Here is a 27449-nt window from a genome sequence, read left to right on the forward strand (position 1 = left end):
ATTCACCTGACATGCAAGTGGTTCGTGTGCCCCAGCTACTCACCCGGCATTGGTACAGCTCCTGCAGCTGGGCGTTGATCCATTCCTCCAGGTCTAGCCAGCGCTGTAGGTCTTTGCGGTTGTACTTTATGGTCAGCTTGCCCAGTTTCCTGTGTGATGATTCCTCCCCAGGTTTCTCTGGCGTCTGGAAAGTCACCCGGGGCAGTGCACTGGAGTTGCTGGCCATCCTCACTGCCTCCTCCTCTGACAGCAGGAGCTCACCTTCCTCTGGGCTCCCTCCCACCTTTTCTCTGTCTCCTTTAACCAAAGCCTCTCTGCAACCAGTGCTTCCTTTCCCAGCACAAGCTAGTTAAAGGCACCAAGGGTGGGAGGCATTGGTGATCCTAGGGAGAGAGTTAGGGGTGGCCACAGGGCTGGGGCAGCAGCCAGGCTCTGCAGGCTGAGTTACAGCTGCAGACTCTTGGGTTTCACCATCAGCTGTGCTGACAGGAGCAGGGAGGTAGGCAGAGTTGTTGTAATAACATCTGTTGTTAAAAGAAGCCAAGTGAACCAGGGAACTGATGAACCATGTTTGTTAATATTTAACACAAGTGAGGTCCAAGAGGTGGGGAAGAAGGAGGTTTAAAATTACTGTTTTCCTACAGGCATAACTTACATGCATGTGCAATTCCAGAGGGCTGATCCATACATAATGCATTGAATCCTGCTGCAGTTCATATTCAGGAAACTGCCTGTAGCTACAGGGTTTAGCTGCCTTCGCAATGTTATGTTTGGGATTTTCCAGCTAAAACACTGGATGCAGCACAGATAAGAAGTGGTCTAGAATCAAGCAGTTCATTCATTATTTTACAGCAGGAGGTCAGGAAATGACACTGCAACCCAAAGTTGAGCTCAGCAGTTCCATTTTTTGTTCTATATTCTCTTAAGTTAACTCCAGCTCTCCCAGAAATTTCTGTAGAAATCCCAGTGACATGAATTTGAAATTATTTGAGCAAGGAAATTCTGGGATAAAAGAACATATCTTCACTCAAAAAAGTACAGTATTTGATGTGATGGCACTGCAGGGGAAGACCTCACTAGGGATATAGCACCATCTCCTTCCCACAGAAGAGTATTCATGGTAAACAGGTTCACCTGCTGAGGCATCATAAATGGCTATCCCTCTATATATTATCAATGCTTGGTTTACAGTTCCTCTCCAATTGGTTAAAGGTCTGCAGCATTATTGCCCTAAGACATTTGGAAGAATATGTGTGAGAAGTGCACACTGCTGTTCCGTTCAGAGGAACAGAAATCAGGCTGGCTGTGATTACAGGGTGCCAGAACACCTCTTTATCCATCTGTTCCCAGAGCCCTCCAGCAGCCTGCCCAGGGAGCTGCCCCACCACATGGACAAACCATCCGAGACCCTCCGTCCTGAAGCAGATCAAGCACCTCCAGTCTCATGATTCATGTGGAAAAAGCAAGTAAGCCTCTGCTGCCAGGAGCCAAGGTATTTCCTGTTTGGAGGCCAAGAGCTAGAGAAGCCAAAGGAAAAGCAACTGATCCCTCTCCCGCTGCAAGGTGCTGCCAGGCAGCATGAGGCAGTCTGCAGAGGGGCTGGTCTCTCAAAAGCTTGCCCAGTACCCCTGGCACAGTTCTGTACCCAGAGGGATGATGGTACAGGCAGCCAGCAAAATCTTGCACACAGGGTAGTAGAAAAAAGAGCAGGGCCATTACAGCCCTTTTCATCCTTAATGTGAGTGAAAAAATAACAATAATTTTTTTAATCCTTTTCAGATGGGAAATTCTGCAATTTGCTTTCACATGCATGAAGAATAAAATGTTAAAGTATGCCTGAAAGTGATATTATCTCCTCTGTTTCTCTCGCAGCCTAAATTTTCTATTCAGAAGACTACTGTTAGCTTTAATTTTAGCAGCTTTACCCATTTTTTCTCACTGCTTGGCTGTATCCCTGCCCTAATTCCACTCCTAAAACTTCCTTATTTAGATCAAAGTTACACAGAAAAATCTGTGTTGAGAGGCTTGTAGCATACTTAGTGAGTGCAGATTCTTCAGAGATTCTTAACTAGTGGAAACCTCGTAAAACCTATTGAACAACTTATAATGCCTTTACAACTATTGACTTTTCAAAGGTTAATATGGCCTAAAATGGGCAGGTATTCACAAGGTAAGTCTGGACCAAAGGACACACATTCAGGTGATAAATTCCTGCTTCCAAATAGAAGTGCTCTATTTTGGTGTCCAAGGACTGACATATTTGAAGGGGGAAAAGAGGGGGGAAACTGCACTTATTTGGTTCCAAGAATCTCCAGAGAGGCTGGCATTAAGAGCAGAGAAAGAGGACCAGACTTAAAGGAAAAGCTACTTGTTATCTCTGAGTCACTCAGATGTCTGCAGCAGCTGAAGGGCTGGCAGGGAAGCCCGTTTCTTCCATCCCCTGTGCTAACTCTGGTGCTCTTGAGCAGTTTAGTTAAACTCTACATGAAGGGTAGGGTTTGCCCTGTTAATATTCTGCCAGTATGGTTGAATTTATGAAGCAGAGGATCCAGAAGTCACAGGAGAGCCTTGAAAATGAGGGAAAAGGGAACATAACCTGCTCTAGTGGCTCTTCAAATAGCTTGAACTTCTGTTAAGTTGTAACCTCATTAGAGCTGAGATGCCACATCTGAAAAGGTCCACAGGCCTGTTCTCTGAGTAACAGACTCACCCCACGACCTGTACTCCATCAGCAAAGTAACAAAGAAGGGGCACAAGCCCTCCTGCTGGTCCATCAGTGCCACCCTACAGCTGAACAAGACATTCAGGGGATGATGTCAGAGGCCCACTCAGGAAAGCTGCAAGCCAAATTGAGCCAGATTACAGGATGTTCATCCTACTGCTTTGGCTTATTTCAGCTGAGTCATGAATTTGTTGTAATAAGAAGGTGGCAATATAGAAACAAATGTTTGCTGATAAAGTAGGCTTCCTGCAGCAATAAAATGTTTTAATCTATGATTAAAGCAAGAAGAAGCAAAAGCAGTGCAAGATCAGTGGGTGTGGCAGAAGTTCCTGCAGGAACAGGACTGGGTGCCTCATTCAAGGTAGGGGATATTGTCCCCTTGAATGAGGCAGCATCTCCCATGGGTGCACCAGCCACCTGCCAGTGCTGGTAAATGCCAGCTGCCACCAAAACAAACACAGCTCCAAGACTTCCTTCACAGTGCCACACCCTGTGCTGTCCCTTGCTTGCATCACAGCAGATTCACATGGCCAAAGGGACAAAAAGACATTCACCATTTTGTTTGGACAGAATCTCAGAGATCTCAGGCATGGCTAGGAGACGGAATCTTATTTTCAGCCTAGTTATCTCTCCCTATAGCCTCAGACATACAACATGGACAAAATTTCTGGAGTGAACACACATACTTGGGCAACTAAGACATCTAATCAGACAATCTGTTTTTTCACAAGAGCTGTGCACACGTAAGCTCCAATGGACCTCCTGCTGCACCTGCTTGTGATCATCTTCTCTTCAAATCTGTATATCATTTATGTTGGTGAACAAGGGAGTTTAAACATGGCCAACATATTTGAACTGTTAGACTGAAAGAAACACTATGCCTCGGTTTCTGTGTGTGTGACCTGGGGGTGCTGATCCTCCAGGCCTACCCTAAAAGTGAGGTGCCTCTGAAAGGAGGGGAGGATTCAGTACTGTGGAGCTGGACTTTTAAGGCTGTCTGTGGTGCCAGAGAGGGCCACCAAACCAAGCTGAGCATAGGCATCACAGTACCAAACAGCTGTGATATTGATCCAGGCAGCAGAGTATCCAAGGGCATGAGTCAGATCCAGTTACACTCCTCTGTTCTTGAAGCTAGTAATCTCCATCCCACACCTGTGACCTAAGCTGGTGCTTCTCTTTCTTCCTGAGCTGATGACTCTGGTGTGTGCTTAATAATTCAGCAGGGCCCCAGCTCATCTTTCCACAGAACCAGGTTGGCCCTTTGCCTTGAGTCCCAGCCTAGTGAGGAACGTTTCCCTTTGAGACAGCAGAAGCCACTCTCCACCTGCTTTAGAAAATAATCACTTTCCCTGTGGTTGCAGGTGGGATAGTTAACACAAATTAAACCAGAGAAGCCAGCAGAGGTGACTGTATCAATACTACAGTGACACCACAAGGTAAAGAGGTTCTGTTCCTTCCTGGGAACAGGAATTGGCACAGAAAAAATGTTGTGCAAGAAGACAGAGTAACCAGGACTGGAGATTCAAAAAATCCAGAGCCCTAGGTGAGCAACCCCAGTACACCCAGCACCTTGATGTCCATCATCCACTTTATTTTTCAGTGTCTCCATGGGAGCATGGAAACCAAAAAGCATTGCCCCAGAGTTCTAGTGAGCAGGAGGAGAACACATCATCACTCACCCTCAACTTCTGGAGATGTAGGGAAGCAGAAAGGGATATCCAGCTCACATAGTCCCCAGCTTCACCTGAGAAGTACTACCACCTTCCCATCAGCACAGGATGAGAAGCCACTACACTCTTCAGCCAGGCGTCAGTAATCAGCCTTATTCCTTTCTCCTGACAGGCCCACCTTTCATAAGGCACTGAAATGGCACTGGGAAGGAATAATGACAAGTGCCAGAGGAAAACATTTCCCAATTTGACTGATTGACCCAAATTGCACATTTGACACTGTCTCAGAGAACAGAGAGGTCTCAGCAATAAAGAGGTCAGGTGAGCTGGTCTGCCCACCTGCCCTTCCTCTGGCCTCAGTAACTGGCAGTCAAGTGAAGCATAAAGGCTGATGTCTCATCAGCAGTTCAGAAGGATAAGTGAGAAATAGCTGTACCTACTCCTTTGGCACACCAGTTTTCCTTGTCTGTGTCCATCAACAGACTGGCTGGAGGCAGGAGGTTGAGTAAGCATCTCAACTGAGGAAGAAGACTCCCTTCCCCTTGAGTACTTAGGTGAAACATGAATTAGATGCCAAAATAATTGTTTGGAGATCTTTGAAAACCTGCCCATGTTGTTTTTTTCTTCTTTCCCTCTTGGTTGTTCCTCTCCCTCATTACACTGCTGTTTCGCTAGAGGAAGAGGTCTGAAACACTCATAGCATGATCAATGTTTTCATGTAACACGGAAGTTTCAGCAAGTCTTTGAATGGTGGAGCTGGAGACAACAAAAGTACCATTCAAACTGAATAGTTGAAGGGGATCTTCCTTTTTTCCAGCCTGCTTTCAACATTGTAGGCTTGCAGAGGTTGTACAGCTCTTGCACCAATAAGTTCATTATGACCCAGTCCCCTTGAAAGGGTACCATTCCATTTGCAGGGACTGTACTCATCACACCTGCAGGGAAATTGCCATCTACAAGCAGAGGGGAGAGCAGACTTTCCCAGGAGGCACTGGCAGCTGGCCTGAAGGTGTTAAAGAAGATTTCTGGGGACTCAGTTGCTGTAGGATGTAATGGAAGAGAGCCTATAGGGAACCCTATGGCCAATCCTGTTCCACCCGCAGGCTCAATGAAGAACAGATCAAGTTGTGAGAACTTCAGTGGGAAATGTAAGTTTCTTCTAGTTCCTGCAAACTGAAGGTTCTTTGCTTCACATTTCCATACCTATCTCCCTGTAAAAGCCTAGCACACACAGGGCAAAAATGCAAATGTTTTCTTGGCGTAACCAGTCTAGACACTGTTTCCACTTCTTCCTTTCCCATTGCTCCTGCCTTTAAGGGTTTACCTTGACCAGCAACATTAAAATAGAAACCAATGCCATGAAACCGTAGACAAGAGCATCCCCAAAGAAACAAAATACTCTCATTGTAACTGCCTTCCCCAAAGCTACCCCGATGCAATGCAAATGGCTCTCAGGAGGACTCAGCAGGCTGTCATCCTTTCTCCTGCTTTGTTCCACAGCACCAGTGGTTAGTCATAGCCTGATGAGATCCCTTCCTGTCTCCTTCCTTTGCCACATCTTTGTGCCATCCCTTGCATCCGGGTCTCACCCCTAAACCACACCAGGAGGTTTAACCTGAGGCAAATACAACAAAACAAGCAAGCAAACCTGTCTCCCAAGTGCTAATTACACATGGAGCGGTTCCCAGGTTAAACACAGCAGAATGGATTCATCTGCAGCAGCCGGTGGGACAAGCTGCTGTGAGGAAGTCATTGCAGATGATGATGCCATGGAGCTGGGCTGCACAGCGGGGCAAAGGGAAACCTGAACCAAGGCTTCCTTATTTTTCTGCCTGTTGGAGTCACTTCCACCTGGAAGGTGAGCATCCAGCTACCAAATGTGCTGTGGTCTCAAGAACACAGAAAGAAGGCAGGGGATAGAGGCTCCAGCACAGCAATTGTTACAAGGCATGCATGTCTAAGACCTCTTTTAATCTTAGTCAAATATTAAACTATATGTGATTTACCCCCCTGAGTCATTGTCGGAATAGTTCTTTCCAGACTGAGAGCAGACATTTCAAAGACAGACAAAAGTTAACAATGACTCACGGTATCAGGACCCCTTAAAAACACTCCCAAGTTGTAAAATCACACACCCTACTTTCCCTTCATGCTAACATGAATAATACATGTCTCAGCTGAAGCTGTGGGAATTTATTCATTTTGCAGGAGATGAGGTCTGTAATGGGATTTTGAGGTTAGGAGAGCAAAAATTGAGTTACTGAGTGGGAAGAAGAGCTGCTGCCGCAGAGAGGGGCTCCTAGTAGAAGTCCTTGATCTTGGGCCCAATCTCAATTAAAATTTTAATTACTGAATTCCTCCAGAATAAACTGGGCATATTTAGAAACTGTGCTACTGTTACTGAATATACTGAATAAAACTAAGTATGAAGTGACTATAAAGACAGTTAGGGTGAACAGCTGAAAACCTTGCAGCAGAACTTAGCACAGCCTTCTGCTAAGAGTAAAAGCCGATAAAAACACCAATTCTAAAGGCTAAGCTTCACCCTCTTATGAAGGGGCTCATCCTTTCATAAATATTTTTTTAAAGTGGGGGGAGACACTAAAGATGCTAATCAATGAATCCTCACAGTTCTGTGTTTGTAGGAATTACATTACTCCTATATTGTCTGGCACAAGCAGAAGAGATATCATGTCCTTCTGACATGTAACACAACACTTTTGCTGAGGCAATAGTGAAATTAACTTTTTGCCAGTGAGACAAAAATACCAAACTGCAGCGTTTAGGCACAATTCTGCCAGTGGGGATATCCAAACACAGTCACTGGTTTGCCATGGGACCATCTGCTCCCTGCTCCTGTGTCAGAGAACTGCACTGAGCCTTCCCTGGTTCCACTCTGAAGGCTTTGAATATTTATCCAGGAAAAATCTATTCCAGGTTTAACGCAAGAGAGAGTTCCCAGCAGAACATCTCAGGCAGTGCAGAACAGAAGAAGGGGACAACCTTGTTGCCATTTTTATTTTTCCTGCATATATTTAGATGTCCAAATACAACAAAATAAGCAAGGTCAGCTCCCCCTTTACTGCTTGCATGGTCTGCAGGCAAGTCCAAAAGATCTGGTTTATAAATGGGGTGGGAGACACCCATGCTTCTTCTGACAAAGACTCATAAAGTCAGTGAGGAAAGAAAACATCTCTTTGCTCTGCAGATATTCATGTTTTCACTGTTCATTTTCAAGGTTTATTTTATACTTTACCACTGCCAGATTGAAGCAATTCCTTTTTCCTAACAGATGCCAGTACTACACAAATGTCAACATTAGGCCATAGAAAGTCATTAGAGGTAAGGAAAAATTATATTCCCATAATACTAACCTCCTGTCATGGTTGTTACAGCCAGGAGGCAGGAAACATGTCTCTAAGGACTCTCAAGAAATCCTGGATCAGAGTTACAGAAAGAAACAGAAAGAATTGAAATCCTGGACACCAGAGTGGTCTCCCAAACCACAAAGCCAGCTGCTGTTTGATGCATAGCTGCTGCTCACCAACTCTTTCCAAAGACATACCATGGAATGCCATCTCAGATTTGCTGTTGTTATTTTAAGTGATGAAATATTTCATTATAAATAATGTCCAAGCAAATTACCAACCCTCCCAGCCTTGCTAAGGACAATGACAGAGGGATAAGAGCAGTTTGCCCAGGGGTTTTAGGACTGTTTACAGACAGACAGGGTGGATGACACAGGTGTATGTGTTGAACAGAGGAATTTGATCATCGATCTGCAAGTAAAAGCACGAAGGGGGAAAACATATGGACAGGCAGCCTTTGCATTCCCATGGCCCCAAACAGCACTGTCCTGCAAGGCAAGGGCATTACAGACGGACCACAGCTAACCTATAAGAGATTGGGGAGAACAGTGAAGTACTGCTCATGAGTGGGGGGTGATTACTTCAAATTTTCACTGCTGGGGTAGCAGGGGTCCGGCCACTCAGGCACTCTCCAGGTGTGATCCCAAGGGCTTTAGCTGTGAAAAAAAAACAAACCCAAAAACATATATATATATATATATACTGGATCTCAAGAGCAGTGAATTCATGATTTCGGGATGCCTGCACGGAGCACAAAACCTCTTGCAGCACCAACAGCGATGAGCGCTGCTGCAGACGGGGCTGCAAGGCTGACTCATTTGGGTTAGCGACACACAGGCTAATGGTGCCAGTGACCACACCGGAGCACAAGGGCGACTGCCACAGGACACAGATCGCCTGCTTCTCGGCTTTCAGTTCCTCTGGAGCATCCTTAGCACGGGGATGCAGCCAGCACCCAGCAGGTGGGATGCTCCTCTGGAGTGGCTGCCCTCGCACCTGCGGGAGCGAGAGACTCCATCTCGGCTCCGCTCCAAGGGGAGTAGAAGATCGTATCAGCTTGCCTCTCCTCCCCTTCCTCTTACGCAATTCAGCACGCAAGGGAGTGACTTGATTTTTTTTTCCCACTCTCTCGGGGAGTTGGTTTTCACTTCCTGTGCTCGCCGAGCCTTTGTCTCCGCTGGACGCAGCTGAAGGCGCACCTGAGGGGTGAAGGCACAACGGGGCGGCGGGGACACCCCGCTCCCACAGCAGCTTCAGCCGAGAGCGCCCAGGTGGGGGCTGAGAGCGCCCAGGTGGGGGCTGAGAGCACATGCCTGGGGCTGAGGTAAAGGGTCAGGGGACACGCCGGCTTCCTCGGGTCGAGCCGGAATCCAGAGCGCAGCCTCGGCCATGCTCCGGCTCCCTCTCGCCCCGGTTGTCATGCACCTGAACACTGTCCCTCTTAGCTTCATATGTCTTCTCCCTTCCTTTAGGAAAGGATTGAAGCCTTAAGACAGTGAGAATCGGGGCGCCAAGATGGCCAGAAGGAGTCCGGGGCCGTGGTTTGTACCCTGGCTCTGCTTGGTGCTGGTGCTGCACTCGGGCGAAGGGCAGAAGGAGAAACCCTTCGGTGAAATGTGCCTGGAGGACTTTACGGCAGGGCTGCCGGATTGGGTGCTGGACACAGACGCCTCCGTCCAGAATGGAGCCACCTTCTTGTCGTCCCCCATGGTGCATCGGAGCAGGGACTGCATGAGAGCCTGCTGTAAGGACCCCGCTTGTAACCTGGCTCTCGTGGAGCAGGGCCCGCGCTCGGAGGATGACCGCATCCATGGCTGCTTTCTCCTCAATTGCCTCTATGAGAAGGCTTTCGTTTGCAGGTTTGCCAGGAAGATCGGCTTTCTCAACTTCTTGAAGAAGGACGTGTACGATTCCTACCTGGCAATGCAGAATCACAGACCTAGTGGTAAGGTGCCCGTAATGGATCCCTGCCAGCCGGGTCTGGAAGAGCATTAATGGTTACTTGGTGCCAGCTCCTCCGGCCATCCTATGAGCAGCAGTGCTGCCAAACACTCGGGGTAGGGTGATGCTAGAGATGGTGTTTCTGTGTTTTCTTCTGCCACAAAGGTTTTTCCCAAACCCCAATGCTCATTTTTAAGATCTGTGCCTCAGTTTACTTGTTAGTGAATGAATAGGGAATCTCTAACCTGTTTGAAGCAGGTGGAGTGTGTGATTAACCAAAGTCAGAGCTTTTGCTATTTGACAATGTAGAGAAAAAGGTGCTATTTTTCTTCTCCCTTTCCCTGGGCCTTTGAGGTTGGAAAGTGAAATCCTCTAAAAATCTACGCATCACCATGTTTTAAAGGGCTGCATTAATCTCTTAATTGCTCAGGGGCTGGAGGCAGGATGCAATCCACTTACCTTTATTTAACAGCAGCCTTGATGGTGAGGTGTGTCTGTACTTCTCTGCTTGCTGGGGCTGTTTCTGCTTGTTGCTGATGGGAGAGGAGCAGCTGGGGGAGGCTGGTCATAAAACTTCCCCTTTGGAGGTGGGTTTCCCTTCCGCAATCCCTGTTTCCCTGCTCTGAAAGATTGCACCTGGACACAGAGAGCCAGGTGAACTAATGAACTAATCTGAAGCTGGCCACCTGCCATCTCCAAAGACATGCAGTGTGCTCAGAAACACTGAAAACACAGCAGCTTCTCCTTTTGCCCCCTCCTCCTGTGTTTTGGTTGAAGCCTAAGAAGGCTGGCATGTTTCTAGCCTGACTGGGTCTTTGGCAACCATAACCAGTTTATCATTTGTTGGTCCCTGGGCAGGGCTGTTAGGGATATCTCTATGGGTAATCCTCCTCACACCCCTTCCAGCCCACCTGTGGGAAGGAAAGGATCTGTGAAGATGGCAAGGGGAGCATCCAGGTGGGTGCAGGGGCTTGATGATGTGAGCTGAATAGATCTTTGATCTTCTGCTGGGATGTGCCAGCCTGAGGCCTTGTGTGTGCTGGAGGTGGGAAATGGCCCCAGACTCCACAATGACCACTTCTCCATCCAGAGCAGCAGTGTGAGAGTTGGAGCAGGGCACGACTTCTCTGAAGCGGCCCTTGGGTGTTGCTGGTTTGAACAGCAGTGTGGCAGAAGTGGTCCTCCTGGTCCTCTGTCCCTGCTCATGGCTTCCTCCTGGATTTTAGGGCCTTTTGGTAAAGGTGTCTAACTGTTTCAGCAGTTCTCCCGCATCTCCATTCCAGGCTCAAGATCCTTTTCACAGGAGCTGCAGTTAGGGGGGAGCTGAAGGCCACATCACCAAGAATGGAGGTGGCATGCTGGCAGCTGTCTAAACTCCTGTATGCTTTGCTGTAGGAGGAAAAGGGAATGCATCATCTCTAGTACATCCTGATTTCACAAGATTAGATTAAAATACAATGTACTGTTGAGCAATTCAGCCTCTTTACCTCTGTGGAGCAGTGCCTTATACAAGAAGATTGCAAGCCCCTTGTCCCTTGGCTGGTCCCAGGATCTGGCATTCCATGTGTGCACATCTTTAGAAAGTGTCACAGGGTTGCTGTGTGACCAGCAGTGACATGTTTGCTAAAATATGGCACCGAGCTGCAGCACCCCAGACACCAATACAAAGTTGCTGTCTTGCAATCCGCCCCTAGTGCTCCTTTCCCGGATCCTGGCATGGCTTCGGTGGAGCAGGAAGACCCAGGCAGGCTTATCAGTGAGAGGTGAAAAGCACTCCAGAAATGCAGTTTGGGTGCCTCTCCTTACTCACGTGGGCCTTGCCTCGGGCTGCTGTGGATGTAGGAGGGGCTAGGTCTCTTCTACAGCTGTCTTTGGCTTTGAGGGTGTTGGGTGCCAGGCAGGTCTCCAGCTGCAGTGACAGACGGTGGGCAGCTCACTGCTGTTATTTGGGTCAGACTGCGATGTTTGTGCTGTGCTTTTATTGGAAATGTGTGTGGTTCCCTCCTCTCTGAATTTTTTGGGCATTGTCTTTGATACCAAAAGCTTTCTGAATAACCTCGAATGACACTGGAGGGCTAGCAGGGGAAAGAGATGAAGGGAGTTATCCTACTGGAGAAATAACTGAGTCCCCCTCCCTACAGCAGTTGATGAGACACTTAAAAATGTGGATGCCATTTTGATTCAGATATAAACCAAAAGAATCCAGACCAAAACCCCAAGCCCTTCCAGCCATGGTGCTGGAATTGGGTCCATGCAGGACCTGTCTGGACAGGGATGTAGACGCCTGGCTGTCAGTGAGGGGGAAGAGGGGAAGGGCACAATGGGGCAGGTGCAGGAGGCCAGGTGCGGGAGCCTCTGGGCACTGAGCGTGTCTGCCTGGCAGCATAAGGAAGCTCTACAGCATTTTTGCTTCTGGACCTTTTAGGGATGCCTGAAGAGGCTGGGTGAAACAAGTGTTAAAGGAAGCTGGTTTTGGCATGTCAGGTCTTCCTCCCAAAATCATGGCCCAGGTTTTGGACTGGAGACAAAACTGTGTAGTTTTCCTGCTGTTGTGCTGTATCACTGCTATACCTGAAGTCTTGTGACTACTCCGGATCCCAGGTTACTGTCAGTCCCCTGATTCTGGCCCTGGGGTCTGCAGGAAGCTTATCTGCTGCTTTATCATGCATTCCTTTCTTGTGTTCACTGCTGTCAGGTGTCCTAGGAGCCTTTACTTGTATCAGTCTTCCAACGCCCTCTGCAATGATAAGAATTAAATGCATGTTTTTTCTAGTGAATAATGAAATACCCAGTTAGTGATTCCAGGGGGTGACATTAAACAAAGAAGTCACAGGTTATAAGACCCACACTACTATTGCTACTACAGGGAGCAGACCTGTTGAATTAAGAGGTTTATATATGTTTAGGAGGAGACTAGGTAACACTTGAAAGAGAGCACACAGCTGGGGGCTGCTGAAAGGACAAATTTAATCTTGGAGTGTTTCTGGAGCCTGATGGAAGTAGCTGAAAGCTACTATGCTGGAAGAGCATATGCTATGCTGGAAGAGCATATTCTTGCAGTGCTCTTGCTCTTGTTCAGGCATCCACAGTGATGGATGGCAAGTGAACGCAGGGACGGGGGTACTTGCTCTAACCCACTGTGGCCACTCTTACAGAGTTATGACTTCAGAAAAACCTGTGGGTACAGTCAACAATGAATACAGCTGAAATCTGGGTTCTGCACATCTTCTGAATATATTTTCAGTGTTCTGCAGAGCAAGAGCTTCTGAGTTCTTTGTAAGCTGGTGACGACAGCTTGGCACTGTCTCTTGCCTGTTTCAGCTAACGTACAGCCTGAAGTCTCTGATGTTATTGTTAAAAGGCACAATCTTCTTAAATGATTCCTGAGCCTGAACTTTGGTGCGAGTTTTCTGCCTGGCTCATCCGGGAGGGGCAGGCTCACTATGCACTTTATTGGTTATAATGGAGCCCAGTGTTTAAGTAACTAGCCCAGCTTATTCTGGTCTAGGCAAACCAGTTTTGGGTGTGAAACTGGAAAATAACCTCCCTGAACCTTTGTCCATTTCTTGAACTGAACCTTTTGTGGTTGTTTTGAAATGCTCAGTGACACTCTCCTACTCCTGTTGAGTCCAGGGCCTGTGAGTGGGAGACAGGAAGAGCTTGGGAACCACAGGGTTCTGATCAGATACGTCTGCTCCTGCCTCACCATGGAGGGAGATTTGCAGGCTGAAACTTTGGTAATGCATTCCAAAAGAAGAGCTCCCCAAGAGTAAAGCTCATCCCTCCTCAAATGTTTGGTCCGATGCTGGTTTCCATTCTGTGGACAACTAAAATGAGCAGTAGTGGTATCACAGCTGGGGCTGGGACAGGTCCCCTTTGGGTGATGCTGTTGAGCCCTGAGCCAGCTGCTCATCCTTAAGCTCAGGCCAGGAGATGGGAAGTTGCACAGTCAGTACCCACAGCACAGATTCAGAGGCTAATGTGTACTGGAAGGGTCCTAGAAGACCAGCTGGAAGGTCCAGCTCCCTGCTCAGAGTGGGTGATGAGGCATTCCACTCCGCTTGCTGTGGAATGAGTGTTTGTTGTGCAGCATTTACTGAAGTGGCTACATCATGTCCTGTCCAGAGCTCCAGTATCCTTGAAGAGACTGGAGGTACAAACCAATCTTCACTAAAATAGCATCAATACCTGTCGGAGAGTCTTTCCCTCTGTCTGCCAAAGCAAATAGGACTGGTTTCCCACGCTCTGAGGAAGGATGGAGGCAACCTAGGGACAGCAGCATCTTATGTTATTCTGAAAATATAATCCATTCAGTCATACTGTATTGTTTTAGAGAGGTTAAGTTGATCTGCTGTGTGTACCACTTACAAACCACTACAAAAACCCCTAGAAACTAATGCTGAGAGCTGCTTGGCTGTGCATGAATTGTTAGAAAACTGTATGGCTTTATCATGACTGTATTTGCTGCCCAGCCAGGATGAAGCCCTAAAGAAAGAGCCCCTATTTCTCTTTCTCCAGGCACTGCATTGCATTGCCTTGTTCCCTTTTCTCTCTTTCCACCTCAGGCAAATTAATACTGTGGCAGCAGTGTCATCCTTCATTACCTCTGCCCATGGAAATTGAGAGTTTTCTAGTGTGGATGGGTGAGGAAGCTGTTCACTTTTGAATTACTTCCCTGGAAGCAATGCAGGAGCAGAAGTTAAGCATTTGTGGGAAGAGCCACACTGCTGCCCACCTGCTTTTGCAGCAGACAGGTTCTCCTGGCTTCTGACACTTGAAATCTCCAAGGTCCTGTGTCTCGTGGATGCTGGAATTTGGATGGCCTCATTTTAGCTCCTGTCTCTGCTCCTGGCTTGGTCAGTGGCTTTTGTCCCCAGCGAGGTCTTTCCCTTGCCTGGTCCCCAGTGCAAACCACACTTGTCTCATTTGCAAGTTGCTCCTGCAAAGGCAGTCAGCAGAGGGCTGTAAGGGCTCCTCAGTCACCATGAGAAAGCTTTCCAGCTCTTTCTAGTGACAACCCCAAATCATTCTGAGGTATTTTTAAGCATTGCTTTGTAGTCTCAGCTACTCAGGGTGTATCTGCATAAGCTCTGGAATGGAGGAAATCTGGTTTTTTTATAGATCTCAAGGGCAAAAGCTAATATCTGAATTCCAGAAGAGAAATACCTCCAAACTGTGAGCTTTGCAAGTAAATTCTGCCATGGGATTTCAATGGTGCCTGCATAGCAAGGTCCTTAGTGGGGTCTCTCCCCCACTTAGATGCTTATTTTTGAAGCCCTTGTAGAAATGAATATCTTTTAAATTCCAGTTCCCCCATCAATTTTGGTTCAAGTTACCTCATTAGAGGTGAAGCCAGACAAGCCACTGACTGCATGAGCTTTTAAACAAGAGGAAATTTTTTAAAAAGCAAAAATCAGGGTCTCAGGCGTGAATACAGCATGAGTAATAAAACTTTTTAAAGCGATTTGGATTCCCTCTATCATGCTTTCCTCTGGAATCATAAAGAAAAGCTACATCCCCTACTGATGTGTTATATAAATGGGAGAGGAAATTGTTACTTATGATGTGACTCCAGGAGTATGTTTCATAGTAAAAAGCATGCCACAGACAGCATCATAAAGCTTTAACCTCCCTGTTAATTACAGAGCTTTACAGCAGAAACTTTCCATGGTCGAAAGAGCATTATAGCAAAGGTTACTTTCATTTCTCCTATAGACTTTCAGAGCAAAACAGAGTGGAGTTTCCATTGTATGAGCAGTTTGCTGGTACTCACTCTGGGTCGGTCAGCACTTGGTTCTGAAGCTCAGGTGGAAAGCAGCCACGTTACCAGGGAAGGCTTCCTGCAGTGAGTGTGGTAGAAATACTCCAAAGTCACTGACTTTTAGGCATCCTAAGGAGAAAAGGGATAGTCTTGAAAAACAGGTCCTTAAATTCTACTGAGCATTACTCCTTGGCAGTCACCACAAAAAAAAGAAATACACTTGACTCTTCTTCTGGATGTGAAGAGAGTAAATTTGGCTAATCAGAGATGGGAACTGAAGAAGTTGCTGACCCATTGAACTGAGCTTTTACTTGATCATGCAACCCACAACCTAAAGTAGCTATATGTTTGGCCTGCAATTTTTTGTTTAAAGTGTGCATGCTTACAAATGTCAAGGAAAAACATGATTTGGAGTCACATGTTAAGGATCAGCCTCTGTGTTGTTGAAAAACTGGTCTTTTCCTTGTGCAATTGCACCCACCTACTGGGCTCACCCTGGAAAGACAGTGGCAGGGAGTAGGCTGCCTTTCTCCCTGGCTCCTGGTGTTTGCCTAGCAGGAATGGCAGGAATGTGTCCCCTTTCCACAGCTTGCAGCGGTGTGTGCAAGGTGACAAAAGAACTAAGTGGCCTGTTTTAATGTCAGGTTTGTTTGTACATATGCCTTGTATTAAATGTCCCTTCAGTAGACTGCAGCAAGAGTCAGCAGCTGGGATCTGAATCCAGATACACAAGATTCAAACAGGAAATTAGGGGCAAGTCTGCAACAGTGAAAATAATCAACTAATGGAGTAATTTTCTAAGGGGTTTGGACACTAATCCTCTCCTTCAGTCACAGTTGATAGAACAGTGTAATGGCAGAGTGATTTCTATCTAACTTATAAATGATGGTTGGTGCCTTTACAAACGACTTGGGCTGAGCTGGAACACTGAGTCTTGGACTTGGTACAGGTGCTGCCAGGTGGAGTTTTATGGGTTGAGCTATGCACAAAGCCTGCAATCAGACAGAAGGAATTATGAGTCAGGCTCAGTGGTGTCATTGTATAGGCTGTTCTTGCTGGCATGGACAGGGATCAGTTTACACCTCTTGTACTTAGAGTCTGGAAAAACATTTAATAGATTGTGGAAGTTGCTGGTAAGCTAATCCATGGAACAGTACAAAAATAGCAATCTCATGAATGGTTCTTGGTGCTGTTTTAAAGGCATGTATGTCAGAGAGTGGGGTGGAAGATGAGCTGGAAGAGAAGTATTTCCCATCCAAGTGCCACATTGTGCAGGTCTGGCTAAATACACTAATGTAGTGTATTTAGCCAGGACCACCCTCTCTTGGTGGTTCCTGTGGACAGAAGTGCCCAGGGAGCCAGCTGGCTCAAAGAGACTGCCATAGTGGGTTGTGGACTTATTAAATTAGTGAGGGCAGTAATAACGGTACTGGTTGCCTGTTGCTTGCTCAGGCTGCGAGGAGCACAGCTGTATAAAAGTGTTTTTCTTTCAGCAGTTGAAGTCTGGATTGATTTAGCCTGGAAGAATCCCTTTCCCTTGTCTTCCTGTAGTGGAGACAAGGACTGGACCCTTCAGTCTCTTACCCAAGCCTTGTTCTACATTTCTTCTGCAGATGACCACCCTCCAATAGCCCGTGCTGTCAAGGACATGAGGGTACAGCCAGGGGAGCCAGTGATGCTGAGAGGCACAGAGAGCACGGATGACCATGGGATAGTCAGCTATGAATGGAAGCAGATCCTTGGCGACCCCTCTGCGGAGATAAAGGTAGGGAGCTTCAGGGAATAAGTAGCTTGCTCAGTGGCACTGTGTTCTGCACTAGGTTGGTCAGTCAGAGCCCTGACTTAAAGGTCACCTTGTCCTTCCCTCTTCAAGCCAGTCCATGCAGGAGCCTGTTCCCAAAAACTATGGAGCGGTCCTTGTGGTTGCCCTCCCTGCCTCACACACTATTTAGAAGTGTCATGTTTGGCCTCATTAGGTCTCAGGCTCCCTGCACAGGATGCTGTCACAAGCCTTCCTGAGCAACACCTGACCTGCCTGGGTGGGAGCAGCTGAGAGGGCAGAGCTTCCATGCAAGAGCTGCCTCTGGTCCCAAGATCCTATAGTTCAGTGAAGAGCCTTCTCTTAATTTTACTCTGTCCACTTCAGTGCATTTCCTCTTCTGTCTTTGAACAATCCAGTCTCAGGCTCTGCTTCTGTTCTCCTGGGGCTTTTCCTGGACTTTGCCTCTTTTTAAAGTATTTTCTTCCTCCTATTTTATCTGAACTAGAGCAGAGATCCAAGATCTCTGGTGTGTGAACACTGCCTATTTGCTAGATGTTAAAAGTGAATTGCAGCTTTAGAAGGACAATTATTTATTTTAAACTTCTGCAAAATGCTTTGGGAAGCCATGGAGTTGATATAGAGCTCTTGAGGCACCTTTTGGAAGAATTAGCAAATGAGTACATCAGGCCCACAACTGATTTTGAACATCAGGAGTGACGAACTCCAAAGTGCCTAGGGGTCTGTGTAATTCAGCAAGTGCTCCTTTCCTTTTCCCTTTGCACTAGCCCAACCAAAGCAACTTCTGTGAAGGGGGGGAAGGTTCCCTAATATTATGCTTTATTAACTACATAAAAATTATATATGGCAAGGCTGTGTTCTTTTGAAACCTAATCAAAACCAGAAATAGCATGGAAATGAATGTCCAATTTTATTGTAAATATAGAAGAAAATTTTGTCTCAATAATATTGTAGCTTTCTCTTCTGACAAAATAATTAAATACAGCTACCTTATTCCCTCTGCACTAAGTAAATGATTCATAATAGGTTTTGAGTTTTAAAAAGTTAAATAAAAACTACACATATTTCTGTTCTCTCCAAAGAGTTTTATTTTTCCTTGTGCTTTCACAATGCTCCAAACCATGAAATATCTAATTATGCTTGTGGTACTTGTTCTCTCTCTATTCCAGTTGGGTACCAGTCCATGGGTTTGGGGGGATTGTCTAGTACTGAGACATTTTTCATGCCAGACATCTGCTTGAAGGTTTCCATCCAAGTTCCTTTCTCCCTAATACAGGAACATGGACCTTGCATAGCTTCAGTCACTTCTTCCTTAGAAGTACTTTTCTCCTACATAAGCCTTTCTTTTGCATTCTCAGAAGCACGAAGAAGATCAGGTAGAAATCTCCAACCTCCAGGTGGGGACTTACGTCTTCCAGCTCACTGTCACAGACACTGCACAGCAGCAAGACTTCACCAACATCACCATCGTGGTGTTGAGCTCTGAGCAGACAGAAGGTGAGCCTGGGCCCACACATATCTACCTGGAATCCTCGAGCCTGGGTGCTGCTCTGGCATTATTGGTTCTCTTCTCAGAGGGGTGGGTGGGAGAAGAGCACAACCAAGAGCCTGGACTTGCATGTCAGCTTTTCCCAGTAATAGCCTGCACCAGTAGTGCAAGGTCTCTGCATTCTTAGTGATCTGTTTTGGAGTTCTCATGGGCCCTTGGATGATTTTTTAATAGCTTTATTTAATGATGAAAATGTTTAGCATTACAAGTGTATTAGGAGTAAGGAGTTCTTGGACAAAGCGTTGACTAGTAGCTAAGCAGGGGATGCCTCCTACCTCAGGTACCATAAAAATATAAGAGCAGTCATGTCAAGTGATGCTAAAGATCTGACCAAAGCCCAATACAACAGTGTGCAGAGCTTGGTACTTTATAAAAAGTGCAAGAATGTGACATGCTATCAGTAAATCTTTACTATAATAACCCCCAAGGATTTTGCAGCTGGGAGATGATTTTAAGCAGAAGATGGTGTCTTTGTGTTTAATAACCATGTATGAATCCGTTTTTCGCCTCATGTAATCTTTGAAAAGCAGCAACCTCCTGAAGCAAGGAGTTTCACAGCTTAACTATGAGCTGTGTGGAGATGCAGCTCTCTTTGTTTTATGCATGTGGCACCTTCTAATTCCGTTTTGTGACCTCTCTTTCATATAAAAAAATGAATTCCATGATTCCCTACTCTCCTTCTCCATGTTGGTGAAGATTTTATAAACCTTTCAGACACGTCCTTTGGAAGATTTTGTTTGCCTTCACATATGCAAAACAGAAAGCCTTCCAAAGGACTTATCTAACCCAGACCCTTTTGTATTAACTTTCTTGATAGAGCATTGTTTGACTCCAAAGAAGGTGGGTTGGTGTCGGGGATCTTTTCCACGCTGGTTTTACAACCCCAGCCTTCAGCAGTGTGAGGAGTTCATTTTTGGTGGCTGCAAGCCCAACAAGAACAACTACTTACGGGAAGAGGAGTGTGAACTCGCCTGCAAGAATGTCAGAGGTGAGTCCTTCAAAATCCAGCTCCCTCTTTCTCATAGGATTGGGATGACCCTATGGACAAGTACTGCAGCCTCTTGGCTGACACCTAGTTAGAGCCCAGTAAGCTGAGGAAACTGGGCTAATTATGGATGGGCAGTCATTGTCTTAAGCCGCCAACATATCTGACCCAGCTCCTAAAGCACTGGACAGTGTCCCTGGTATTCCTCTGGCTACAGAAGCCCTCATCAAATCTTTGTGTTGCATCTGAAGCCTAAATTAAGAGAGCAGCATCATGCAGTTGGGGGCCAGAAGTGCTTCACTCCCAAAATGAAATGAATCTCCCTCATTGCCACCCTCAAGCTACTGAGAACAATTTAGTGCTGCTCAGATAAATGGGCGGAGCCTCTGCCAGGCCCATTGCAGTATATAGCTTAAGAAAGAGGTTAAAGCCTTGGAAAAGAAAGACAATTTGGAAATGGTCTTCCTTGTGGTGGGAAGTTCCCCTGTCCCCCTGCAGGCTTGCCTCACATAGGTACAGCTCATCTGGATCTCTGAGTGGTGGGCATCCATATTTCACCTCTGTAATCCAGGGCCTCCTTCCCGAAAATATGCTCTTCTCATGTGATATATGGAGGCAATGTAAAGCTGATCTTAAGCTGACAAAACGCTGTGGTGGTAAATTTATTTTATTTTATTTTTCCCCTTGTCTCTTCAGGTTCTATTGGTGGGCGACAACAGCCAGGTGAGTCTCCCATAGGACAGTGTAATCCTACTGCAAGCTTGGGCTGAGTGTCTCATGTCCATTCCTGTGGCTTTTGATAGGACTCAGTGTGGAAAGTGAGGCACTGGAGAGTAATTTCTTTAGTAAGCCTTTCACTTTCATGTCATAGGATAATTTAGGTTGGGGATTACCTCTAGAGGTCATCTGATCCAACCCACTATTGAAAGCAGGCCCAGCTTTGAGTCACACTAGGTTGCTCTTTATCCAGTTCGGTTTTGGGTATCTGAAAAAGGAGATTGTACACTTTGTCTGGTCAAACCATGCCAGTGTTCAATGACCCTCATTATAATTTTTTCCCCTTATATTGAATTGCTTTCCCTTGTTGCAACTCCTGTCTGTTGCTGCTCATCCTACTACTGTGCTCCAAAATGAATGTCTCTTCTGTAATTTGTCTTCTCCTCATGCAAGGTCTTGTGCTCCAGGCTCTTGCTGAGATTTACTCTAGTATGTCTATGTTTTTTGTCACTGGGGAGCTGAGAACTGGGCACAGTACTCAGCACTTGGCTCCACCTCTAGAGAAAAGAGCCTTGAAGCTTTTGCAGCCCAGTGTGCAGGTCTCAGTTTGGCTTCCCTAATTTAATCCCCCATGCTTGGGCAATGTCTCCATTTTCTTCCTGAGTAGCTCATTCTTGCTTCCACCTGTTATGTACTTCTTTCTGAGAGGAAACATGGCTGTTTCCAGAGTAATGTTTCCTTTATAAACAGGATTTTTTTTTTTAATTTTATTTTTGAGTTTAGGGTGGCATTGAGGAGAGACTTTTAGCAGTCTGCCTTGTTTCTTGTTGGCTGGCCCTTTCAGCAGCTTTTAAGTCCTTCGTAAAGCATCTGGCAGGGAGAAACAATGAATTTTAATGAGCTATCTGAACTGTTTCTGATGCAGTATGCAATGGGAACTGTCAGGCCCCCTTCTTCAGATGCAAGGATGGTTGCTGCATTGATGCCTATCTGGAGTGTGATGAAACTCCCGACTGTGCTGATGAATCAGATGAGATGTACTGTGAACAATGTAAGTACTTTAAATTCTGGCTCAGACAACTTTACCAGCTGCCCAGGAATGGGTCCAATGTAAGTTACAGGTGCTGAGTCAATACTGTTTGGTGTGTTCTGTTCTTAACTCCTGACCCTGCACTATCTCTTTCCACAGTATTACTGCTAAGTTCTGCCATGTCCTGTATCTCTGCTGACTGCAAGAGATGACCTTCCTTCTGTGACATTTCCTGCCTCTTAAATGGGCTTTGTCTCTCTTCTCTGCACCTATCTGTAAGACTTCAGGCCTGTCTTTCTGTCCCCTTTCAATTTTTCTCACTGAATGACCTTACCTGCTCTCTTAGCGTGGGAAAATGGGGAAGGAAACTACTATTTCTCCAAGTCTGTCCAGTGGCACAGTCCCCTTGAAATCTTCTTATGCTAATGTAAATGCACAGTGGTGAGATGCCCAAATCCACCCTATCTCCTTTCTTCTTCCATCCCTCCTCACCTCTTCTGAATTGCCATAATCTCTTTCCTCTGTATGGGTGTTTTGTTGCCTTTTTAGATTTGCAAGCCTATGATTCATCTCTCTTGCCCTCTTATATATTCTTCACTAGTGCTCTTTTATATTTTTTAACACCTGGAGTGACTTTTCCCATACTTCTTGATGGAAAACAAAAATAAGAAAGCAGCCTTTATTTTCCTTAGTTTTGTCTCTGTATCTGTGGATTGGAAATTGGGAAGAGTTTCTTGTTACTATATTTTATTTTTCCCATATTCCTCTCATAGCTTTGAGATATGTAAGAACATCAAATGATATCTCCCTTCCCCTGGCTCGTGATAGCAAAGGAAGGTGCAGGAAAGCCCTGTCTGCCCATGTCTGCATGGACAGAGGCATTTCTTTTCAACTAGTGAGAGAAGTAACATGAAATGTTTCCCTTGCAGATGCTCGTGAGTTCAATAGACTGCAGAAAATCAATGTCACACATAAGCAAGGTATGTACCATTCAGAGCACCTAGGCTGACCTCTGCCAGCTTTTGTTTTTTTTCTTCATTTTGTTGTTCCATGGTAAAACTGCTTCCCTCTATAAATCCAAAACCAGGTGTAGCATCTGGATAGTCCCTGTACTGAAAATGAGCAAGGGCCTGTTCTCTCACCTTGAGGACAGCTGTTGACAGCAGGCATTCACTCTCCTGCCTAAACTTTTTCCATCCAGGTAGGTCTCATGCATGTTGGGCACAGTACCTGGCCTGTACACAACCCTGCAACACAGTTTGGTTTTTCTTTTAAATAGTGCGAACCAAAGCAGTGTGGGGGACACAGCAATGTCTGTGCTCAATCCCATATCTTTGCCTTGCTTGTCAAACTGTAGACAGTAGACCTATCACAGGGCTGAAAGAATATATTCCAAGTCATTTAAATGCAGCTTGGTTGTAGAGGAGACCTGAGGTGATCTGTGGTTTCTGTGTGCTCAGGCTCTTCATGTTCCCTTCTGCCTCCCAGGGAGGACAGGTCATTTCCACAGGGGAGTGAATCCAGGGTTCACCATGACTCCGCACTCTGAAGTTCCTTTTCCTGCCTGCTAGTTGGATTTATGGCAGGTGCCAGCTCACCTTGGCATTGCCAATTTGACCAGCCGCAACTGAGCAGTGGGGACCTGAGAGCCACTGCTCTGGCTATGGATTTCCTCTGCCATGGTGCTTGTGCTCTTTTGTTGTGAGCAGAAAATTTTGCTGCTCTGGGAAGACACTGCTTGGGCTAAAGCACCTCTGCCTTGCTTTGCCAGGCCACTGTGTGGACTTGCCTGATACTGGACAGTGCGCCGAGAGCATCTCCCGCTGGTACTACAACCCATTCCTGGAGAAATGTGATCCCTTCACCTATGGGGGCTGTGGTGGCAACAGCAACAACTTTGAACAAGAGGAGGAGTGCATGAAATCATGTTCAGGCATCACAAGTAAGTATACATAGTAAGGGCTGGAGTTTTACTGATCAAACTGGGAAACCCACTTCGGATTAAGTTCTGTGGTCCCAAAGAGGCAGTGCCTTGGGAGCTTTCAGTCAAAGCTGCTCTGCTGTCAAACTCTGGCCATGACCCACAGCATGGGGGATCTACAGCATCTTTCTGCAATGCAGCCTGTCATTTCACAGAGCTGGAAAGCATTTTGGGTGCTGATGCTGAGGAAGAGACAAAGGGGGATAACAAAACTAACCAGAGATATATCTGCTTTGAAGAGAATCTAGCCTCCTATCTTGGCTCCGGGTCTCCCCAAGTGAGAGGGGAGAAATTGAGAAAATCCTCAATGACACATACTAGCCTGAAGCTTTAAACAAAATAGGGAAAGGGTTACACTGTACACTTGGTACCTATTGCTTTGGAGGCCAATGGGAAGAATACTGCCAAACTGTATCTGTTAAGGGGCAAACTACCTCCCTCAGCTACACAGGGCCTCACAGCCTACCCTGAGAGTTCAGTACCATGGTGGTCGAGGAGGGATGCTGTGTGCCTCCAGTCACTTCAGAGCACTGGAAATATGCTCCTCAGAAACCTGTCTTATCCCTTGTTCCCAACCTGCTTTGTAAAACTTTTTTTCTCCCTTCTGTGTTCCCAATTCAGAAGCAGATGTCATTGGCCGAAGATGGGAATCATTTGAATCCCAAACTGCTATGTTAAGTGAGTAAAAATTTTCCCAACCAATCTTCCTTATTGCTTTTCCTTGTCCTGAAAAATACTTAGTCTTTCCTTGCAAAGAGTAGCCTTCTCTCCCCCACCCCTTTTGAAGCTGGGGGAGCAGTGTGGGATTTGTGGGATGCTGGCAGTGGCAAGAGGTGCTTCTGTGCACTGTGGTCCATTTTTTCCTGTGTCTGTGACTCAGTAGCTCTTACAGAGACTCCTGTTTTTCTCTCCGTCAACTTGCATGAATGTTCCACAGTTCAACATCAATAGATGGGAAGTAAAACTCTTCCTAAGGACCAGTTTCGCATAAGGACTGCTAGCTTCTACAAGAAAGAAAGCTCAAGTGGATATGTGAATATCAAGTGCTAGACTGTGGGGAAATGACCCTATACAGCCTCTCTACAGCACTGAAAAAAGCCAATGCTACTGAAATACAAATACTTTTTAAAATGTCACATGAAGGTTATTGTTCTTAAATCCTAGAGATTAAATCAATCTTTAAATTCACACTGTCTCTCAAAAGCATCATGTTTGACTGTCTCCACTTGGTTGGAAAAGAAGTGTTCACACCACTGCCAAGTGTACTTTCCCACAAACTCAGCCTGTCCTCCATAGCTCACTCTCTTGGTCTTATCCCAGCCAGGAGGTGCCTTCTGTGACCACCCTTTGATGGCCTCCCTGTTGAGGTATGACACAAGGCTGCTTTTGCAGAAGGATTTGATATTCCTAGGGTTGTCAAATGGCCAAGCCTGCCAAAGTCATGGAACAGCCTTTAGAGGGCGTGGTGCATCTGGGAAACGATGGGAAATATCATTAGGGAGCGACAGGCTGGCTGTGCCATGCAGTTGCCATCTTTCTTTTTTGCCGGTTGTGCAGTGACAACCGTGCTGTCATGTCAGCTGTTGCCTCTTTGCCAGCACAATTTCTGCAGTGGCTTTTGTGCTTGCTTCATCCTGGCCACTCCTGCTGCATCAGAGTTTGTGCAGCATCCCTTCTAACATGTTCATGTATTCCTGCAGGTGCCTTTGAGGTAGTGATTGCTGTGCTCCTCGGGATCTGCATCATGGTGGTCCTGGTGTTCATTGGCTACTTCTTCCTGAAGAAAAGGAAGAAGAACAGCCACCGCCGTCAGCCTCCCACTGCTACCAACTCAACCCTCTCCACCACAGAGGACACTGAGCATCTGTTCTACAGCAGTGGCATCAAACCAGTCTGATCTACAGCCTCTCTCTCCAGCTCAGCACTGGAGCACTCCCCATAACTTCTGGAGTTCTGTTTTTAGACACAGGTCTGTGCCTGAAGGACTCGTTCTCTGTGAAGACATTTGGAGCATCAGGCCAAGATTTAACTGTGATTTGGCAGTACTAGTATTTGTGATTGTCTAGGCTAAATGGCTGCTCTGGAAAGGGAGGAACTGGAAGCATTCTGTTGCTCTCTGACATCCATCCGTTCCTGACCTCAAACAATCCAGTGAAACTCTGAATTACATCTTTCTTCCTGCTCAAACCTGGGGCACAACTTTGCTCAACTTCCAGAAGGGGTCTGGAACTGGATCTGTGTAGCATTCATGTTGGTGAATGGTGCAAGCTCACCAGAGCCAGTAATTTGTTTTCAGTGTCACTTTCTGCCACTCAGCTTTGTATTTTCCACCCCTTCTGCAAAGTGCCCTGCCTTTCAGCAGTCTACCTGATCGTGGTGCATCCCTTGAGGTCTGTGGGATTCACATAATCATTCAGACCTGAACCAAGAGCTGTCTGACGCTCTCTGGCAGTTCCTGTTTTCAACATGGACAGAAACAGAAATACCTGCTTAAGTCACTAGGCTTTCTTTTTTAACAGAAAAGCACGGCTAGACTTTTTGCTGGCTGGCTGCTGTGTTTCAGTCTCCTGTGTACAGTACGTGTTCACCATTTTTCTCTCTGTGAGTTGCCCTGGTTGCTTTCCCAGTGTTCAGTCTGAACCCAAACACATTGAGAAAATATCTATTTATTCTCACATGAAGTAAATGTCCATACTTTACCTGCTGATTGTGCAGAAAAGCTGCAGCTCTGATTTTACTGAGCACACTACCTGATCTAAGTCCCTGGCATCTCCTAGAGCACAGGAGTGGTCTGGATGCCACCAGCTAATATCCACAGGCTTCCTTGCTCCTGCTGGCTTGTCCCTTCTGATACAAGATGAGCCCAGCCCAGGTCTGGGAGGTCCAAAGCTCATCTGTGGCCCCAAGGCAGCATGTGAAATCCCCTCTTTGCCAATGTCCTGTTCCCAGTCCTTGTCCTATATGCTCCCCTGTAGTCCCTTTGCAGCGAGATGCTCCCGAGCTCTGTCCTGCATCTTCTGGTCCAGGCTTGTAGCTCAGTGAGCTGAGGATTTCTTTTAAGGCAGAAGAAGCTATTTGTGAAGGGCCTGATGTGCTGTCAGCTGGCATCAGTCCCTAAACTTCCAGTGCCTGCTGCTCTTGGAAAACTGCTGTGAAGAAAGAGGAAATCTCTGTGTGTGTGTGTGTGTGTGTGTGTGTGTGTGTGTGTGTTTGTGGGTGTGTGTAAGAAGCATAAATCTATGTACAGGCTTCAGTTTAAATGCTTGGGACTCTTTCAGGGCCAAGGGCAGAGTAGTTCTGGAGTGCTCTGGTGAAGCCATTCCCGGCTCATGTCCTCTCAAGTGCAGTGACAGAACAGCTGCCTACTTGGGCTGATGGCTGGGCTGAAAGGAAAGAAACTGCTGCCCAGACTCTGCTGGCATTCTGACTGCATGCCTCTCCCCATCACAGGCAACTGCATCAGTGTTCCTGGGTCAGATTCCTCCTTTCTGTGACCTGTCTCACATCATTTCTTCCATCTCTTTGTTTTTCCCACAGCCTATCATGGCCTATGCAATAAACCTAATGTTTTGATTTTTTTTTTTTTTTTTTTTGGTGTGTGCTTACTCTGATAATAAAGAGATGTTTGTCTTATCTGGCTTGGGAGTGGTGTCTGAGGAGCAATGACCCGCAGAGGGTGCAGGTACAGTTCCCATGCCTGCTATCTCACACCCTTTCATCTGCCCCAGCTGTGGTATCTTGGGAGAGCTGCTGCAGCAGCATCCCATGGCATGGGGAGAGCTGGAAGCGGGGATGCAACATATGTGGATACTTGAAGAGGAAACTGCTGCACGGGGTGTTCTGGGAGAAAGATTATTACCCACTAAGTCACCCAGAGAGCAAGGCAGGGTGTAACCTGAAACTGGGTTCCAGCTGGTCAGACTGGTTTGGGCTTTGGGTCTGAAA

General features: G+C 46.4%; 2 protein-coding genes across 3 annotated transcripts in view; one reads left to right on the forward strand and one right to left on the reverse strand.

Moving 5' to 3' along the window:
- The window catches only part of PPP1R14D (protein phosphatase 1 regulatory inhibitor subunit 14D), a 13120-nt gene extending 6592 nt beyond the window's left edge, over positions 1-6528 (reverse strand). The window contains exon 1 of the mRNA XM_059849457.1: positions 44-6528. Coding sequence (XP_059705440.1) covers positions 44-226 — 183 coding nt within the window. The 5' untranslated portion in view covers positions 227-6528. The remainder of the gene's footprint in view (positions 1-43) is intronic.
- Positions 6529-8871: 2343 nt separating this feature from the next.
- On the forward strand, positions 8872-27137 carry SPINT1 (serine peptidase inhibitor, Kunitz type 1). Of its 2 annotated transcripts, none has more exons than XM_059849458.1 (11): positions 8872-9031; positions 9233-9705; positions 17076-17227; positions 18601-18739; positions 19609-19779; positions 20473-20499; positions 21419-21544; positions 22453-22503; positions 23295-23465; positions 24126-24182; positions 25205-27137. In XM_059849458.1, the coding sequence occupies exons 2-11, from the start codon at positions 9276-9278 to the stop codon at positions 25399-25401; spliced, it is 1521 nt and encodes a 506-aa protein (XP_059705441.1). In that variant the 5' UTR covers positions 8872-9031; positions 9233-9275; the 3' UTR covers positions 25402-27137. The 2 variants fall into 2 exon arrangements, with proteins under 2 accessions (XP_059705441.1, XP_059705442.1); XM_059849459.1 differs by having other exon boundaries at positions 8897-9052.
- The last annotated feature ends 312 nt before the right edge of the window (positions 27138-27449 follow it).

Source organism: Haemorhous mexicanus, chromosome 6, assembly GCF_027477595.1.
Source record: "Haemorhous mexicanus isolate bHaeMex1 chromosome 6, bHaeMex1.pri, whole genome shotgun sequence".
NCBI lineage: Eukaryota > Metazoa > Chordata > Aves > Passeriformes > Fringillidae > Haemorhous > Haemorhous mexicanus.

Bases quoted from the DNA above. Each gene is read 5' to 3' on its own strand.
- SPINT1 (XM_059849458.1), top strand. From the start codon at position 9,276: ATGGCCAGAAGGAGTCCGGGGCCGTGGTTTGTACCCTGGCTCTGCTTG. The intron at 23,466-24,125 runs GTAAGTATACAT...TTCCCAATTCAG, and splicing joins ATCATGTTCAGGCATCACAA to AAGCAGATGTCATTGGCCGA. The intron at 24,183-25,204 runs GTGAGTAAAAAT...GTATTCCTGCAG, and splicing joins ATCCCAAACTGCTATGTTAA to GTGCCTTTGAGGTAGTGATT.